The 16,987-nt window shown below is 39.3% G+C and overlaps 1 protein-coding gene across 2 annotated transcripts in view; it reads left to right on the top strand.

Annotated features, from left to right (window-relative positions):
- CCDC50 (coiled-coil domain containing 50) overlaps positions 1-15,585 on the top strand; it is a 64,803-nt gene extending 49,218 nt beyond the window's left edge. For both annotated transcript variants that reach the window (XM_074365916.1, XM_074365914.1), the window contains 6 exons: positions 628-743; positions 1,181-1,225; positions 1,332-1,436; positions 3,220-3,299; positions 7,618-7,724; positions 9,292-15,585. In XM_074365916.1, the coding sequence (XP_074222017.1) occupies positions 628-743; positions 1,181-1,225; positions 1,332-1,436; positions 3,220-3,299; positions 7,618-7,724; positions 9,292-9,311 (473 nt within the window). In that variant the 3' untranslated portion in view covers positions 9,312-15,585. The remainder of the gene's footprint in view (positions 1-627; positions 744-1,180; positions 1,226-1,331; positions 1,437-3,219; positions 3,300-7,617; positions 7,725-9,291) is intronic.
- Positions 15,586-16,987: the final 1,402 nt, after the last annotated feature.

The raw sequence follows: 16,987 nt of genomic DNA, 5'->3' as shown, positions 1-16,987 counted from the left end.
TTCCTCTTCTGTTTAAAGCAAGTGAATCGTGTCGTGAAACATTCTGATGAAAAATGTTTTCACATACAGTTATTTTGATGGACATAATACATGAAACTAGTAGTACCAATCGTTACCGCAATTGAGAGTCAACTAATAAGATTTAAAACAAACTACGAAACCGGGGCCCCTGGGTGGTTAATAAGTACCGTCAAGAGCTCCCCAGTGGTGCTGTGTGTCCCTCTGAAGCAAGGTGTGCGGGGCTGAGTCAGCGAGAGGAAAGCCTCTCATCTCCTCCAGCCTTGACAGTCTCTTTAAGACTCCATCTAACTTTCTTTTCTCTAAATTCTTTTTATTTCAGGGACTTAATCTTTTTCACTTCTTTTGCAAAAGCCTTTCTTACAGTTCCTTATATGATTTTCTCCTGTTGGAGAAGCTGTGTGAGGGGAAGTTATTACCAGGCAGACTTTGTCTAAATGTCTGGATTATCTGCATCACTACTTACATGGCTAGGGGAGAATTATTTCCAGCCCACCCAACACTGAATTTTGGACTGCAGTTTTTCACTGTTAAATACTTCCTTATCTTAAATTTTGCAGCTTTTCAGAAAACACACTCCGTTGCCTTATTACACTGAGTTTTTCCTAGGGATGAAGCCCAGAGTGATGAAAGACGCTGTCTCTACTCCGTCACGGGCGACCCACAGGGATCAGGAATGGTATGATGCTGAAATTGCCAGAAAACTGCAAGAAGAAGAAATTTTGGTGAGCAAACTTTAATGCAAAATTTTAGGTGAATCCATAGGTTTTTTGTGAATTGAATCAATCTTGCATTATTTACTGAGCTTTACAGTCCTCTGTCTTGTTGAGAAACTGATACCTTTTTTTAATGGTGAAAAAATCAAGATACCAGGAATCGAGGGTCCAGTTTTAGTTACTGAGTCAACGTTAACCACAGAACTCCATATCCCTGGTTCTCCATTATTGAGTTCTGATAATTCTCTGAGAGTCTGCTGCTGGATTTGATAAAAAGAGACCCCGCTCTGGCTAATGAAAGTATACCCACCGATTATCAACTTCAGGGATGTTAATCACAACTAGTTTCAAATACCAGTTTATTTTTATGTAAGATTTTTTTTTAATGGACAATGTAGAGTCCAACTAAATTATACTTTTTTTTTTTTGTGTTTTCTGTACCATAGGCTACCCAGGTGGACATGAGAGCAGCTCAGGTGGCTCAGGATGAGGTGAGTTCATGTTTGTTCATTTGTTCAGCTGGTATTCTTTCAAAGCATCCCAGTAATTTTCCACCTGTAAGCCTGCAGTCGGTGACACTGACTGGGTTTTGTTTAGGAAATCGCTAGACTTCTAATGGCTGAAGAAAAGAAAGCTTACAAGAAAGCCAGAGAGCGGGAGAAATCATCGCTGGACAAAAGGAAGCATGACCCCGAGTGGAAGGTAGGGTCTGTTTGTTTGTTTGTTTAACTAGAAATAAAATTAGACCTGAAATGGGGAGTCCTCTTTTAGGGCAAGCTCACAAATGATCTGTGTTGCCAAGGTGAATCTAACTTGTAAAAGTTGTTTCATTGTGAAAAATGATACCGAATTCTTGAAAGTAACTATGTGAAAAGTTACTGCTAAGGTGAAAACTTCCTTCCCTCCATTTTAAGGCCAACCGAGAGGCAAGCGCCTCTGGCCACGAGCCTTCTTGGCTGTACCGTGCTCTCCCTGCAGGAGAACAGCGTGCTTGCGCGTGCTCGTAGGTCTCCGCGGTGGCCTTCTCTCCATTCTCCCTGTTTGCTGGTGGCCCTTCCTCCTGGGTCAGGACGAGCTGTCTCTCCTCTGACATCTCTTGATCCATGGCAGACTGACAGCTGTTCTTGCCACCAGCAACCGTTGCTTACGAAGCCGTCTGGCATGAGCTTGAAACGTCACCTTCCCCTTGTCGATTAGAAATAGTGGACAAAATAGTGACTGCAGTTCGTTCTGCTGTAACTAGCTGTTGTATGTGGTCATATGCAAGTTGAGTGTAACAGATCCTACGTATCAGTTACTGTTTGCAGAGCAGCACTCTGGACTTAGGGAAAGACAAAGATAGATTTTCCCCATAATAATGTATAATGTAGAGAGGAAGACAGGCTGTTGGCAGCTAAGGTCAGGCCGGCTGAAAAATGCCCAATGGAAGAACAACAGAGGAGGAGTGGGAATTCACACAGTAAAGGCTCTTAGGGAGGGAGCTTATGTTAGGCCTGGGAGGATGCAACCAGGGTGTGGGTCCACGGTATTATGGATGTTTAGCTCTGTTCTCCTCCCCGCCTGCCCTCCCTCTCCCCCTCCCTCTGTCCTTTGGGTCTCTGGTCCTGTCACAAGCTCAGCATATGTTGTGAGGCAAATGAAGACACTGAAAGCCTGGGAATAGTACTGCTCCACTGTTTACGGTTTCTCACTTACCCAGTTGTCAGTCTAAAAGCAAATTAAAGTATTATTTCCATGTTAATTATTATTTATCAGTTATTTTTCTCTCTTTCACCCTCTAGTTATTCAGGATTTTTCCTAACAAACATACTTCATTTTAGTAGAAGGGTCCCAAATGCTTCTGTTACGTAAATTAAGCCACAAGTTACTGCCCAGGGGCTACCTAGTTCTTTGTTAACTCAGCTGTGATGGAGTAGGTGTTTTTAAGGATTACGAACCTGGAAAGGAAAGGGGGAAGGCCACATTTCTAGCAAGTATCAGGATTTCTGTAATTTTTAGATTCTCTAGCTGGTTCTGGAATAGTTTCTCTCCTGGAAAAGTTGGCCTGAATATGTCTTAGTTTCTGGGCTTGAAAATCATCATCCCTAAGTCAAGTGCTCAGAAACAAGTTTAAGAGCATGACGCTAGACTCCGTAGACTCTGGGAGGCCACCAGTCCCTGGCAGCGGCTGCGGAGCTGCTGCGTTAATAACGGCCACGCGCATCTCTGTGGGGAGCATGTTCCTGTGTGTTTAGCCCACTCGTCTGGCTGCACCGACAGCCTGCAACACACCTTCGTGGCTGTCATTTTTTTTTTTTTTTTTTTTTTGTCTCTGAGTGACTGTATTTAAAAATATTATATGGTGCTCAACTGGATGTCAGTAACTTGAAATTACTAAAGGAGAATTTGGCATCATTAAGATAATTTCTAAATCTAATCTTTTTCTTTGCTATTTTCTGTATGTGTGTGTGTTTTTCTTTTCTTTTTTTCTTCCTTCTTTCCATAGCCCAAAACAGCTAAATCAGCACACTCGAAGTCAAAAGAGAGCGATGAACCTCACCGTTCTAAGAATGACAGGCCAGCACGGTAAGATGACACCCGAAAAGGAGAGTGAGGAACTTGCTTTTGGGGTAAGGAGCTGTTGGTTCCGAGAAGCGTGTGTGTGCTTTGGAGAGGAGATCAAGAAATCTGCATCGTGAGGTGGTATCAAGTCTTGCAGGCTTATTTTTAAACTTGGTTTCCAGCTTTAGATTGGGTTGAACAGGTCAAATCAGGAAGATGGGGAATTTTACAGAAGCTGGGCTGTAAAAGGAAAGATGTCCTTTTTGTTAGGACCAGTTCTTGTCTCTGGATTCACTCAGTTGACTGCCCTCAGCTAAGAAGGGACGGGATTAACCATTTTCCTATGTAGAATCTCAGGTTTTAAATAGTTACTGAGTTCCATGGTCATATTGGTGTGTGCATGACATTACACATGCCTAAATTCACTTCTGTGTGAGTCTCAGTGTCCTAGGCAAATTGCCATTTGAGTCTTGCAGACCATTCAGCGCCCCACTAGATCTAACAGCTGTGGCTGTGCTGCGTGTGCTTTCTGACGTCCCTCAGGCAATCTTGGGTCACGGTTATGGAGCAACTGCTATTTTTCCACCTCAAATAGTCAACGTTTAAGTCCCTGGGGAAACAACCTTTATTTTTTCTTTTTTGCTTTCTGTTGCTTTTCGAAGGAAAATATGATTGGAATAGGAAGATAAAACATTAAATAGAAAAAGACAAAAATGACACTAAATCTAACATTTTGAAAACTCTAAATTATTAAAACCTTGTATTTTGGACATGATTATTAATAATATATTAATTAATTGTTAAAACATAACTTTTATCACACTGAAAACTGTACACTGTCCTTGCCACTCACTGCTCACACTTAAACTGCTGGACTTGTTTCCTTAAAAGTGAATATATTTAGTGTCCTTAAAAACCATACTCGATTTTTAAACCCACGTGCTTTCAGAAGATAAATACCTTTCAGAAAATTATATCAGGTTGAAAAGCTTTTAGGGCAACAGGAGTGTAATCTGTCTAATTGCGTAAAATTGGTTGTTATGGCTTTTAGTTAAGCATGTACCAAATGTCTTCTAAAGCAGATTTTAGAAGTACGTAGTTTAGCTTTGTTTATATCCCTACAGTATCCAAGTAAATAAGTAACTCGTCTGTTTTCAGTAGGTAAGTAGGTGTGGCTTATTATGCTTTTTTTAATCAAGGGATTTAAAATCATCTTTAGAGTTATTTTGCAGTTTTCGAAGTCCTTGGGCTTTTTAGAACACTAATAACTTTGACAGCAGATACAGTAGAACAGTCTGAAATGTCTATTTAAAAGATTTATTAAAGTTGAAAACAAGTTTTTGTAATGTAATAAGTACTCTAAAAATTATTTGATATATTGAAAGAATGAATAATCAAATGATCCTGTGTTAAAAATGGCTCTTGTAAATGAGTGAAAAATGGCCTATGACTTGAAGTCTTTTTTGACTTGAGAGGAATATTTGTATTTACGTGTCATTTACAGTAAGATTATCTGTATGGCAAAGTATAAACGAATAAGAATTTTATGAAATGTATATTTTCATAGTTAAAACTTAAAGCCCATCACCTTATTATAAATATCCTATACAGCTAATACTAGAATGTGTGCTTCTGGATTAGGGTCCATGGTATCCTCTTTCACACTTAATCATGGGGGACATTTCCTTAGCCATTTGTTCAGAAAGAGGTGGTTTCAAGGACTGACAAACATGGAGCCTCCTAGGAGGATTAAGATGATGACTTCAGTGCAGTGATAACTGAAGTAGAGGGGAACAGACGCTCGTGTGGAGCTTGTAGTCATCATGGTTAAAAGTATAAGATTTCTACTCTCTCTAAGGAAACAGTGCTAGTTGGCAAACTAAATTAATTCCAATTCTTTGTAACTGGAAGAAGTTTCAACCCAAGTTCCAAATTGTTTTAACTATAGGATAGTATATTAATAATACTACTTGGTATTTTATTTGTTTTTTTCCCTTAGAAAAACTTAAAGATTTTATAAATCTCACTTTGCTCCTACAGTATTCTTATGAATATGAAATACATTAGTCTCCACTTATCCATTTGTGAAATATTTAGTGAGCACCCTAATAACTGCTCAGAACTGAAGTAAGCAGCAGTCAACAAGAACTGTTTACTGCTCTTACGAAATGTATAATCTAAACAGATAATTATGCAAATAACCATTATGATTGTGTTAAATGCTGTGGGTGAAAAGTAGAGGCTGTTGTAAGAGTATAAGGAGACACTTAATCTCTTCTGGGTATCTGGGAGGGTTTCCTGAAGAAGTGATTTTGAGTGAATTCTGAAGCATCTTTGGCTTTATCACAAATATAAGTTATTTCATAAGAACGGTTGAAAACAGGTAATCCTAATACATCAAAAACTATAAAACAAATACTGGTTAACAAGATTTTTCTGACTTTGGATGTGAATACTCTTAATTTTGAAACAACTCTCTCTAGCGCAACAAGTAATGTGGTAGGAGCCCTGCACCCACCCAGTAAGCCAGCGTTTGTTCCCCACGTAACCAAAAAGGGAACAGAGCGCACCAAGAGAGCACAGGGCCTTCTAGATTGATTTGCTTATCTGTGGGGGTCCGACACAGTTTGTTGGTGTCCTGTGCTCTGTTTCACTTCAGCATCTTCCCCTGAAGGTGAGCTGATGGTGAGTTGTTTTTGACAGTACCACTTGCCTTGTGTCTTTGGTGTCCGGTCACCTAATGAGGATAATAAAAGAGTGAAAAATAAACCCTGCCATCTTGATTACCCAATTCTGTTTTCTTGGGCCTAAGTGACTTCTTTAAGTTAAACTTTCTTAATCCTGGAGTCAGATTGCTTTGTCTTCACTCCTCCTGCCAAGTCTTATGTTGCTTTTTAAAGGTAAATGTTCTAAATGCCAGTGGATAATGAAAGGAAAACACTTACTTAATTTCTAATATTTGTAAACAAATGGTTTGAAAAGAAAAACAAGAAAAATGCCACATTATTTGTTAGGGTCATATTAATTATATGTGTATAAAAATGTATGAAAGTATAAAAATATATGCCATGTACCATTTGAAAGTGTAAGGGGTGTGTGTGTGTGTGTGTGTGTGTGTGTGTGTGTGTGTGTGTGTGTGTGTGTGTAATCTTGAATGCAAATAATGCTGCTGACAAAAATGCACACCTGACGAGCAGAGCACAGATAGTAGGTAAGAGCACTGGCTTTGAAGCCCAGTTGAGTTTGCGCCCTCTCTACCACTTGACTGTGTAAACTTGGACAGGTCACTCACTTCACTGATTGACTCTAAGATGTGTGTGCAATGGCTCCCATGCAGACTTGTCCTGAAAGTTGATTGAGGTCCTCTGTGTAGCGCCCACAGCATGGTCCACAGTATGTGCACAAGTTTGCATCCCATGCTTACCTCTTCCAGACACTGAGAACCCAGGGAGAGACCTCCTGCTTGGGTAGGGTGAGAAATTTGAAAACATTTGTCTTTATTCTTATATGACAGAACCCACTGTACCAAACTGACCATAACTTTCCAAATTTCAGAATACTTATGCCTTCCAGATGGTATATAGAACTATACAACACATTCCACAGCATGGTTGTATATCTGACGAACTTAACTTCATCTTGTCCCACGCTTTAATGCTGTCTGAGCACATTTTTGGGAAACAACAAGCGCAAACAGGAGAGATTTTGTTCTACATCTTTATAAATGCCAAATATTTGCAAAAATCTGTGTTAATAATTAAAATAATAAAAAGTTTGGAGTATTAAAAATTTCCTAATTTTTTTTTACAGTTCTTGTTTTGACATGAAAAGTTGCAGATGTCTTTCTGACCTTTCCTTCTCTAAGCTCTACTCTGCCACCTAGTGGTGTAAGGAACTTTGCTCTAAATTTTCTATGTTGACCTATTTCCCCTCCATCCTCTCTTACCTGCCGCCCTCTCTCCCCTAATTACTTTCTTCCTTTCTATCCTTTCCTTTCTTTCTCTTTTTCTTCATAAAAACCACCAAAACAAAATAAATTTCTCATTAACGGCAGTGATCACATCTCATCCATCTTTGCTCTGTAGCCCTTAGCACAAATGCCACACACGTTAGGTGTTCAGCAAGTATTTCTTTTTATTGAATTCTGTGTATCAAAACAAAGAAAAAGTAAGATTAAATAATTTATCCACAGTCATGCAACTGGTCAGGAATCAACAGGAGTATTATACAATATTCTGGCTTTGTGTTTCTACCAAAAATATTTTTACCAAGTGACCCAGTGAGAGGTGGAACTGTAGTCATCACTGCTTAGAATATCTCTTTAAATTCTGACCTCCCTCAGGCCACCACCACCTCCTGTGACAGATGCTGAGGATTTGGCTTACACTCATTTTACAAACCAGCATAATTCTACACGTCATTTCTCAAAGTCAGAGTCTTCTCATAAAGGTAAGAAAAATCTATGGTCAGGCTTAAGATCTTTTTTCATAATCCTCACACTACGGTGGAGAAATCAGATGCTGTCTTACAAATCACTAGAATGGAAAAATAAGTTATCCTTCTCAGCAGATCATTATAGTATTCTTCATTTATTAAAAACAAACAAAAAAGAATAAAAAACAGAAAGCAGACATCTTAAATTGAATGCAGGATTTTCTGTGTGTGGTTAGTTGACCCTTGAGCAACACAGGTTTGAACTGCACCGGGGTCCATGTATACTCAGATTTTTTTCAGTAGTAAGTACCACAGTACCGCACCATCCCACGTTGGTCGAAGCTGCAGATGTGTATACAGATGGCCAACTGGAAATTGTACGTGGACTTTCAACTGTGCAGCTCCCTAACCCCCGCATTGTTCAAAGGTCAGCTGTACTTGCGTTTTCTCCTGGGAGAGTTCATACGTTTTTATCACATTCGTAAAGGGTGACTGTGTTCCCCATTTAGATCTACTTGGCTCTTTCTATTCTGGCTCGTTTCCCATCTGCCCATGACTGTTATTAATTAGATTAAAATACACACATACATACACACATCACACAGAACTCTTCTGCACAAGAAAAATAAGATGAAGAAAATGAGAAAAAAAAATGAGATCTAATCTGGACCACGTCTTTAAAGTGAAAGGAGTAATCGGGTCTAGTCCCTCTACCAAGCATATGTATTCACTTATGTGTATTTTTATGACATTCATAAAATGAGGTCATAATTAAATTAGAATTTCTGGGAGCAAGGTTTGCCAGGCATTTGTATTTTTTTAAAAGCTCTCCTCCTGCTCCCCTGTCGTTCTGATATTCACCCAATGTTGAAAATAAGACAAAAAGACATCATTTAAAAGATGAGATTAGTTGGACATTATCAAAACAACCTATATGCTACGATTTTTATCATCTGGTGGCCTTTTCACCATCCCTTGTTTAACTGGAGGTAGCTCCTGATTTTTTGTCTCAAATTACAAACACGCATTACTTTTTAAGTGGTGCCTTCCTGTCCTTGACACGTTGGATACATAATGTTAAAATAATACATTGATTCTGAGTATAAATACAGTTGTCCATAGGTATCTGCAGGGGATTGGATCCAGGACCCCTGAGGGTCTCAAATCCTGGATACTCAAGCCCCTTACATAAAATAGCATGGTATTTGCATATGACCTGCTCACATCCTCCCCTATACTTTAAATCATCTCTAGACTTATTATAGTGCCTAATACAATGTAAAATTGCTGTGTAAATAGTTGCCAACACATGGACAATTCAAGTTTTGCTTCTTAGAACTTCCTGGAAGTTTTTTCTTTTTTTTTTCTGAATATTTTTGATCCATGTTTGGTTGAATCTGTGGGTGTGGAACCTGCGGATATAGAGAGCTGACTATATTCTTAGAACTAAGAACAAACAAAAGATGAACCACATGAAATGGCATAGAAATAAAGATACAGTATTTTGTCTGAGCAGGGAGAAAAACAGTTTGAAAGATATTTTTTCCTTAATCATTTTTCTTCTTTTTCCTCCTCTCCCCAGGTTTCCATTATAAGCCGTAAAAACCTAGGAATCTGCCTTGAAAACGGACTCACTGTAGCAAAATTACTGGATGATACAGAACGCATTCCACGCTTATTTTTTTCCTCCTGTATTTTGTATTCCTGGGATTTATCCTCAAGTGTTTTTTTGACCATAAATAATTTTCATTCATTTAAAATGTTTTGGTTATTCCTGATCACTTGGGCAGTACAAGGAAATCTAGCTTCTGAATATTGGCCACCTCTATGCTGCATATGCTTCCTGGGATAGTATCTGAGAGCTGTATAAAATGTCGTTTTCATTAGGTATGGAGTGTTGATATCTAGGGAATAGACTTTAGCAACTAGAATTTTGTGGAGAGAGTAAAGTAAAACATACTGTTTGGGCGCAACACAGAATAAAAGAATGTAAGAAATAGCCTTTTTTTGTTGCATTAGTGTATGATATATTGAAAGACAGAGACTTTTCCTTTTTTAACCCTTCAGGAAAAGAAAAAAAAAATCACAGCCATAAAGTATTTAAAACACAAAAAACCTAGGAGAGTTGGATTATGTAATTCTGACCACCAGGACTGCAGAGGTTTTACATATCCTTACACACTCTCCTGGGAAAATTGGTCATTCTCCAGCACCGTCTCTGCTCTTGCTTCCTCGGAGCAAGGCTTTCTGAAGCCTCTGGGCATTGGACCATTTATTAGTATTTACTGGCAAAAATTTACTTCTATGAAATCCCAAGTCTATGTAAAAGCAGCTGAAATTGAAAAACCTGGTATCCCTTCTCTCATTTTACACTCACTTACAAAGCCAGGGGAAACGGAGTGAACCGGGGAGACGTTTATGTAAGCGATGGTGCCATCGTTTCCTCTGGCTCTAGATCAGAATTTTTCTCTCGCTTGAGGAACAGTATTGCTCGGCAACCTCTCAACATATTTTGTGTATCTGTCAATAAGTAGATTTCATTGGACATGAAGTTGAAGCTGATAAAGTGCTTCTTCATCCAAGTATTTGTTTCTACTCATTTGTTAGTGGTGGGACGTGGGCACTGGATTCCTTTGTGCCGGGCCTTTAAGCCCCTCTTCAAGAAGTCTGGAATTTTTGTCCAGCTTCTAACCTCATGGAGACACGTATTTCCCCAAACTAGTTAGTTAGCATAAGTGTCAGCCGTGCTGCAGATATAAATATCCTTTCAGCTGAACAGCCTATTATTTTTCATTGTGTGATTCTGACATTTTTGGCACTTCAGCGTGGTGTTTGTTTAGGAAAGAAATCTATAGGTGACTTGAGGAAAAGATTGAGAATCCATTTTTCCCCCACTGGGAGCTGCCTTCTGTTTGCCTTATCTTTCCAGATAGTCTTCAACGTAGGAGAGTATTCAGGAAGCTTTTTAGAATAGTTTCTCAGAGTGGATTTGGGTTTTTCATTTCAAGAAAGATCTTTAGTTTCATAAAGGTTTTGGACTGTATGAACTTGTATAAAAAAACCCTAAGAATTAAGTTTCGGGAAAATGATCATCTGCAAAGAAACAAACTTTAGGGATGTAGTCATTTTGGAGAAATAAGGAAAAGGGAAATAACAGGATTTTGAATGGCCGTGATGAAGTGAATGAGGACAAATCCTCAAGGGCAGACCAAATGGAGGTCGTAGCCTTAAATCAAATTCCAGAGGGTGGCTTCAATATCCAAAGGTTAGACATTGTTGATTTATAGAAATGCTATATTTTTCTTTGTCTGCCCTGTGATTTTGCTTCATATTTTTAAAAAGTTTTTTTATGGTAGCTTTAAAGAAAAAAAAAACTGTATTTTTATTTGAAAATCAGGCAAATGGGCAACATCATTTGCCGTATTTTTATTTTATAAATGTTTATTTTTCTATCTCATACAATGATCAGTTCTGCTTTTAAAATTCTATATTTCTCTTGCCTCTCATGTACTACTTCATCCAGTCGTATTTATTATTGAAAATGCTAACTGGATATATTTCACTCAAAAAATGTGAGGTCACTTAGCACTTAACTAGATGTTCGTGTTTCAGCTGTCTTAGTGAGTGACCAGAGGTGGTGTTTCCCTCGTGATACGCAATTCAGCATCTGTATTGAAAATTTGTTATTTTTTTTAAGGTTTTTAAAAGATTAGAGTTTTAAAATATTTTAATTTAATTTAATGTTTTTGTGAAGCAAACACTTTTTAAGGAGCATCAGAGTAATTCTTTCCCTGTGAATAAGGAGACTAAGTGAACTCAACCAGTTGAATCCTCTTATCCTCGTACAGATAACCTGTTACCTTTGAGACTGTGGAAGCAACTACCAACTGTATTTAAGGAACTGCCAAACATTCTTCACTGTGTTCTCTGCTTTTCACTTTGTCGGTTTTATATAAATACAGAAGCATTCATTTGGTTCCCATTCCTACTGCTGGAACACACACGATCTAACGTTTAGGTCCACGATGTATTACGCTTCAATGTCGTGATGTAAACTAACACTTGTGGCCTTGGAAGATCTTTCTGTTCCTGTACCTCTGTTGTCTGGAGGCCAGGCCCTGTTAACATCAGTGTTGCTGAATGAGCACAGTGTGTTACGGCGCCTCATCCTCAGGCTACTGGACATGGTACCCCCGCCCCACAACTGAACTTTCTGTAAGTCATCGCCTGGAAGCAAGGTTAGATAAGGGTCAGGTTAAGTTAAATGTTCTGAGTTAAAACAAATTTGTCTCTAGTGTCAAACCACTGTTATGTATAATTTTATTGGGACACTCGACAGTTTTGTTAAAATAACATTTGAGATTTTTAGAAGGTGACTTTGCGTACCACTGAATTACTGTTTCTCAAATGACTTTACAGCAACCAGCAACAGGCCAGTGAACTGCAGAAAAGACCACATGGTTTTTGACGTTCACAGAGGAACGTCTCGACTAGAAAAGATACAGGTAGATGCTCCCGAGAGGAAAACCTTTTTAGAAGGGCAGTGGCCATTGGGATCTAGATCAGCATATTCTAAAATGTGTGACCTTGGGCCCTGTGTTCCACTGAATTCACTTGAGAAAATTGTGAACCGGACCTGTCTGCCCCTTTTCCTTCTCTGCTGTGGCCTGCAGCTGGACTGCGTGATGCCAGATCCGCTGCTGAGTTTGTCCATACCTTTGCCACCGTGGCAGGACTTTTCAGTATAAACATAGCTGACTTTTAACTGATAGTTATTTTTCTTTAATCCTGTCAAATATTCTCTGAATTCTGTCTTGTGCCAGGTTGCTCTTTGGAAACACCTGGAACCATAGGGTGCATTCAGTTTACCACGTAAGTGGTTTACATTTTAGGGCCTTGATTTTTAATGAGTGTTTGTCTTTGTGTGAAGTTCACTTTGGGGAGTACCAAGACTATTCATTTCTTCAATGACAGTTTTCTTGAAGGATAACCGGAGTGACTGGCTGTAACGTCTCAGCCTAATAAAGGGGAGATGCCTGTGTAAGCAGTTTTCTGAAGGACTGAGAACAAAGAAACTTGCACTCAACGGCTTTTTTTCCCCGTGGGGAAAGCGCTGTTTGGGCAGCGTTAATACAGAAAGGCAGGACTTCGGGTGAACGTCACTGTTCCACAGTGCGCCACGTTCTGGTAACATCGGCTTTTTAGAAACAAGCGTTGAAAAAAAATCAAAACCTGCTCTTTCAGCAAAAAGAGAAAACCAGGCTTAAAGTGCTTGCCCGTTGCTTGCTGCTCAGAGTCAGAGAAGCGATCAGATAAAATGGTCCCATTTTTTCCTTCTATCTGGTGGTGCCTGGGAGTCTTAAAGCCATAACTGCTTCTCTTCCTGTTGATAGAATCCTTTTTCCTCCCTAGTCCATCATAGGTCATCCGGGCAGGGGGCGCAGACTGGAGATGGTCCTAGTCATTCTGCATGGGGCACAGTGTCGCCCACATTCTCCTGGAAGAATCTCTTTTCCACCTGATGATAGACGTGATTGTCAACGCGAGGAGTTGAGGCTGTTGTTGCTCCTGCTGTTGGACTCTGGCTAGAAATGCTGAACTTCTGGAGAAGTCAAGGAAGGGGTAAAGTAGGAAACAGCCACTTCTACAGAGTCACTTTTCTCATGAGACCTGCACTTCTTGCCAGCAATGTCTGTGAGGAGCAGTGTTGCCTTAAATTAGTTTGATTCTGACCAAGGTCAGGGTACTGTATTTCTGTGTGTGAATGAATGACTGCCAGCTCTCCATTGAGGTGCCAGATTCACAGGTGAGCCCCAAACATCCTGTCCTCAGTAGCTGTGGACGTCCTCCCCCTGAGCTGGGGGCGACATGCACACTGCTAGGTACATCATTTCATTTCAAGTGGCCTCTCTAATGAATGAGCAGTGATCATAAAGGCTGGTGGTAGGAGAGAGACCTTCCCGCCCAGGCCCTCCAGGTGATCACTTCCTGACTGGTGGAGAGCTGGCTGTCCTTTTCTGCAGGACTGTGTAGAAGATATTTCCAAAGGTTCTGTCACGCAGTGAAGTCACTCATTACTGTTTTGTAAGAATTTCACCAACACTCTTGTGTATTGAAATGCATACATTAACAAAAAAGAAAAAGGAGAAAACCAAACAAAACAGAGACGTTTGCTCCAATGGGAGATTTGTTGATGTGAAGAGTGTTTCTATTTTATTACTTTTAAGAGAACATCCACCAGGAAAACTTTTGCTACGGGGGAAGACACCAGAGTGTTTTTTAAGGTTGTATTTGATGCCACAAACTAACACAATCAGCTAAGAAATCATGTTGATTTCTGGAAATACCTGGTCCCAAAAACCATTCTCTTTGCCCTTAAATCTTTGTGAACACTGCCTAGAAATATGTTCCTAATAGACTTAAATGTTTGTGTGTATTCTTAGCAAACTAGAAAATGTTCTTCTCTTTTTGAGTAAATTTTCATAGTATAGGGAGCCAGCACTGTGCTGGTTTCAGCATTTCAGATAAGGACAGAATTAATTGTGTAGCTTAGTGCCCCATGATTCATTGCTGAGGTTCCGATAGAAAGAATGGAGGAACTGAAAGGCAGGGTTTGAGCGACATTTCCTTCACAAAAGAGCAAGGATTAAAGAACAGCAAAGAGCAGATGGTTGAGAGAATATACTGTTGCCCAGCATATACTGAGGATATGTCTCTGTCGCACTGAGTTTCAGACTCTAATTGCTAAAATGGTTTCTAGCTGTTAAATTTAGTGACAGCGTTCTTCATGTCAGAATTTTTTAAATTTCTTACTGAATCAGCCTCTGAGATTCTCGTAGGCTGTAACTTCAGCTTTTCCAATGAACTGAAAGCTGAATGCCCTTTCTCAGATACGGCTGTATTGTTCGCCTGCCTCTTAAAGGCAACTGCCTGGTATTTAGTCCATAAAGTACTATGGGAAGGTAGGATAGAAAAATGACATTCCAGAGCGAGAATTCTCTGTAATGCGGTTTTCCTTAAGAAGAACCCATCCCAGCACACTATTGTATTTTGAAAACGTGCTGAATTACAAAGTACAAGAGTTTGCTCATGGAAATCGAGTTGCTCAGGAAATTTGAGGTGGTGCTGACATTCGTCTTACAATTAGGAAAAGTACCGCCTTTGGAGAGATCCTACATGGTGCCCAGGTGGTTTTGGACCCTTTGGTCAGAACTCCTTTGACATTTGGAATGTAGATGTTTAAATAAATACAAGTGAGATGTTATCCCAGCTGCTCATCAGCTTGTAGCCGAGCCCCAAGGGAAAGGCAGCTTTGATCCAGTTACTTCATGGACCTGAGCAGAACCTTAATGGAACAGAGTTGCCCGGCTGAGGACAGAAAACAGAGGCCACCTCAAGCCACATGCCTGTGAAGAGATTAAGTGAAACTGTGAGGGACACTGTGGATGCCTTAAAGGTGACTGGTGTTGAGTACCGGTGGGTGTGTATGCACCCTTTTGGGCTAGGCTGGTCACCTTCACACGGCGCAGGTCCTGCTCGGGCCCTCACTGGGGAAAATGAGAAAATGGTGCTGGAGGCTTTGTCACGTGTCTCGGGAGGCTGAGATGGTAACGTCGTTTGGACTCCAGTGCTCAAGCCTCCCTCCAGTGCCAGTTACACCTCTCCATTAATTCATCTATGCAGACTTGTGTTTCAGCTGTTCGTTTTTTACACCTTGTGTCCCATTTGATTCTTTTAACATCAGGTTCAACATTGATACTACAAATAATTTTTAAACCAAAGTACTGTATAAGTCTGTGTGCTTGTTTTCCTGAGTGCTTTGAGGCAAACACCAGTCTTGTCCTTCTCTTAATAAAGTCATCCATTTGTTAAGTCAGGGGACTCTGCCTCTTGTTTTCTTTACTGCATTCAAGGATGGGACGTTCTGGGAATATTAATTTGTTTTTTCTTCTTTACAGAGTTAGCCCTAATATATCTTTACTTAACAACAGTAGCATTTTCTGTTACTCCAGTTCCGTCTACTTACTGTAACTTAATGCCTAGTACATTAAAATTCTCAACAAATACTCCCAAGTCTAAATTGGTTAGAAAAATGGCATTGTTTTGTGCGTGGTGGTTGGTGGCTTGGTTGATGTATTTGAGGGAAAATCGGGCAACTGGATATTCCCACAATCATCTGAATGATTAAAGACTCCATGAGGGCAGCAACTGAGTCTATACCACACGACACTCTGTGGATTTTGAAAATAGATGTTAATAATAAACGTGAGAAACTTTATAAAACAAATAACAAAAATTCTCCAAAATAAATTTATTTGTAAAGAAAGTGAAGAAAAGGAAAGATAAAAGATACAAGCGAAACTTTAGTTGAAAATAGACTGAAATCTATAAGGTGATTGGGGAAATGTGAATACTGACAATATTTGATGATATTAAGAACTTAGTGTTAATTTCTTTTGTATGATAATGATAACTGGGGTTGTGTTGTAAACAAAAAGGATTCTCATATTTCAGAAATCCACACTGAAATATTTATCAATGAAATGATACAGTGTCAGGGGATAGGGCATGCATGAGGTATAAAAAAGAAAAGATTGGCTATGTATCAATAGCTGGGGATGGGTAAGTCAGATTTACTATATTATTCTCTCTACTTTTATATATGTTTGAAAATGTCCACAGTGAAGTTTTAAAAGTAACACGGAACTAAATTTTCAAGCAAGAACTACAAAAAGCCACAGTGAAGTATGTATGTGTTCTTCAGGCAAAAGAAAAAAGATCTGAGATGAAAGAAAATACAGAAGGAAAGAGATATAAGTGAAAAGTACATATTTGTTGGTAAATATAAATGAGTATTGACTGTCTAAAACAATGATAAGGTAACCTTGTGGGTTTAAAGTATAAATAAAATACACAAAATGGTATATGAATCATGAGAGTAAATGGAGTTAAAATACCGAAAAGCAGTATTTCTCAAACTTTTAATATACGAATTATCTAGGGATCTTGTTAAATTGTAGATTTTGATCAAAACGTCTGGACTGGGACAGGAGATTTTGCATTTTAACAAGCTCCCAGGTGATTTTTATGCTTCCGGTCTAAGAACACACTGAGCAGCAAGCTAAAGTTGCTGCAATGTTGTGGAAGAGGTAAAAATACTTCTGTTAGGCTTTGATATGTCAAGTGTGCTTGCTGTAATCTTCATTATAACATCAAAAAGAGTGGTAAAAGAACGTAAAATGACTAAGATAATAGTGAGGGAAATGGAATAACAACAT

The sequence above is a fragment of the Camelus bactrianus genome, chromosome 1, assembly GCF_048773025.1.
Source record: "Camelus bactrianus isolate YW-2024 breed Bactrian camel chromosome 1, ASM4877302v1, whole genome shotgun sequence".
NCBI lineage: Eukaryota > Metazoa > Chordata > Mammalia > Artiodactyla > Camelidae > Camelus > Camelus bactrianus.
This window is presented reverse-complemented; position numbering and strand designations above follow the sequence as displayed.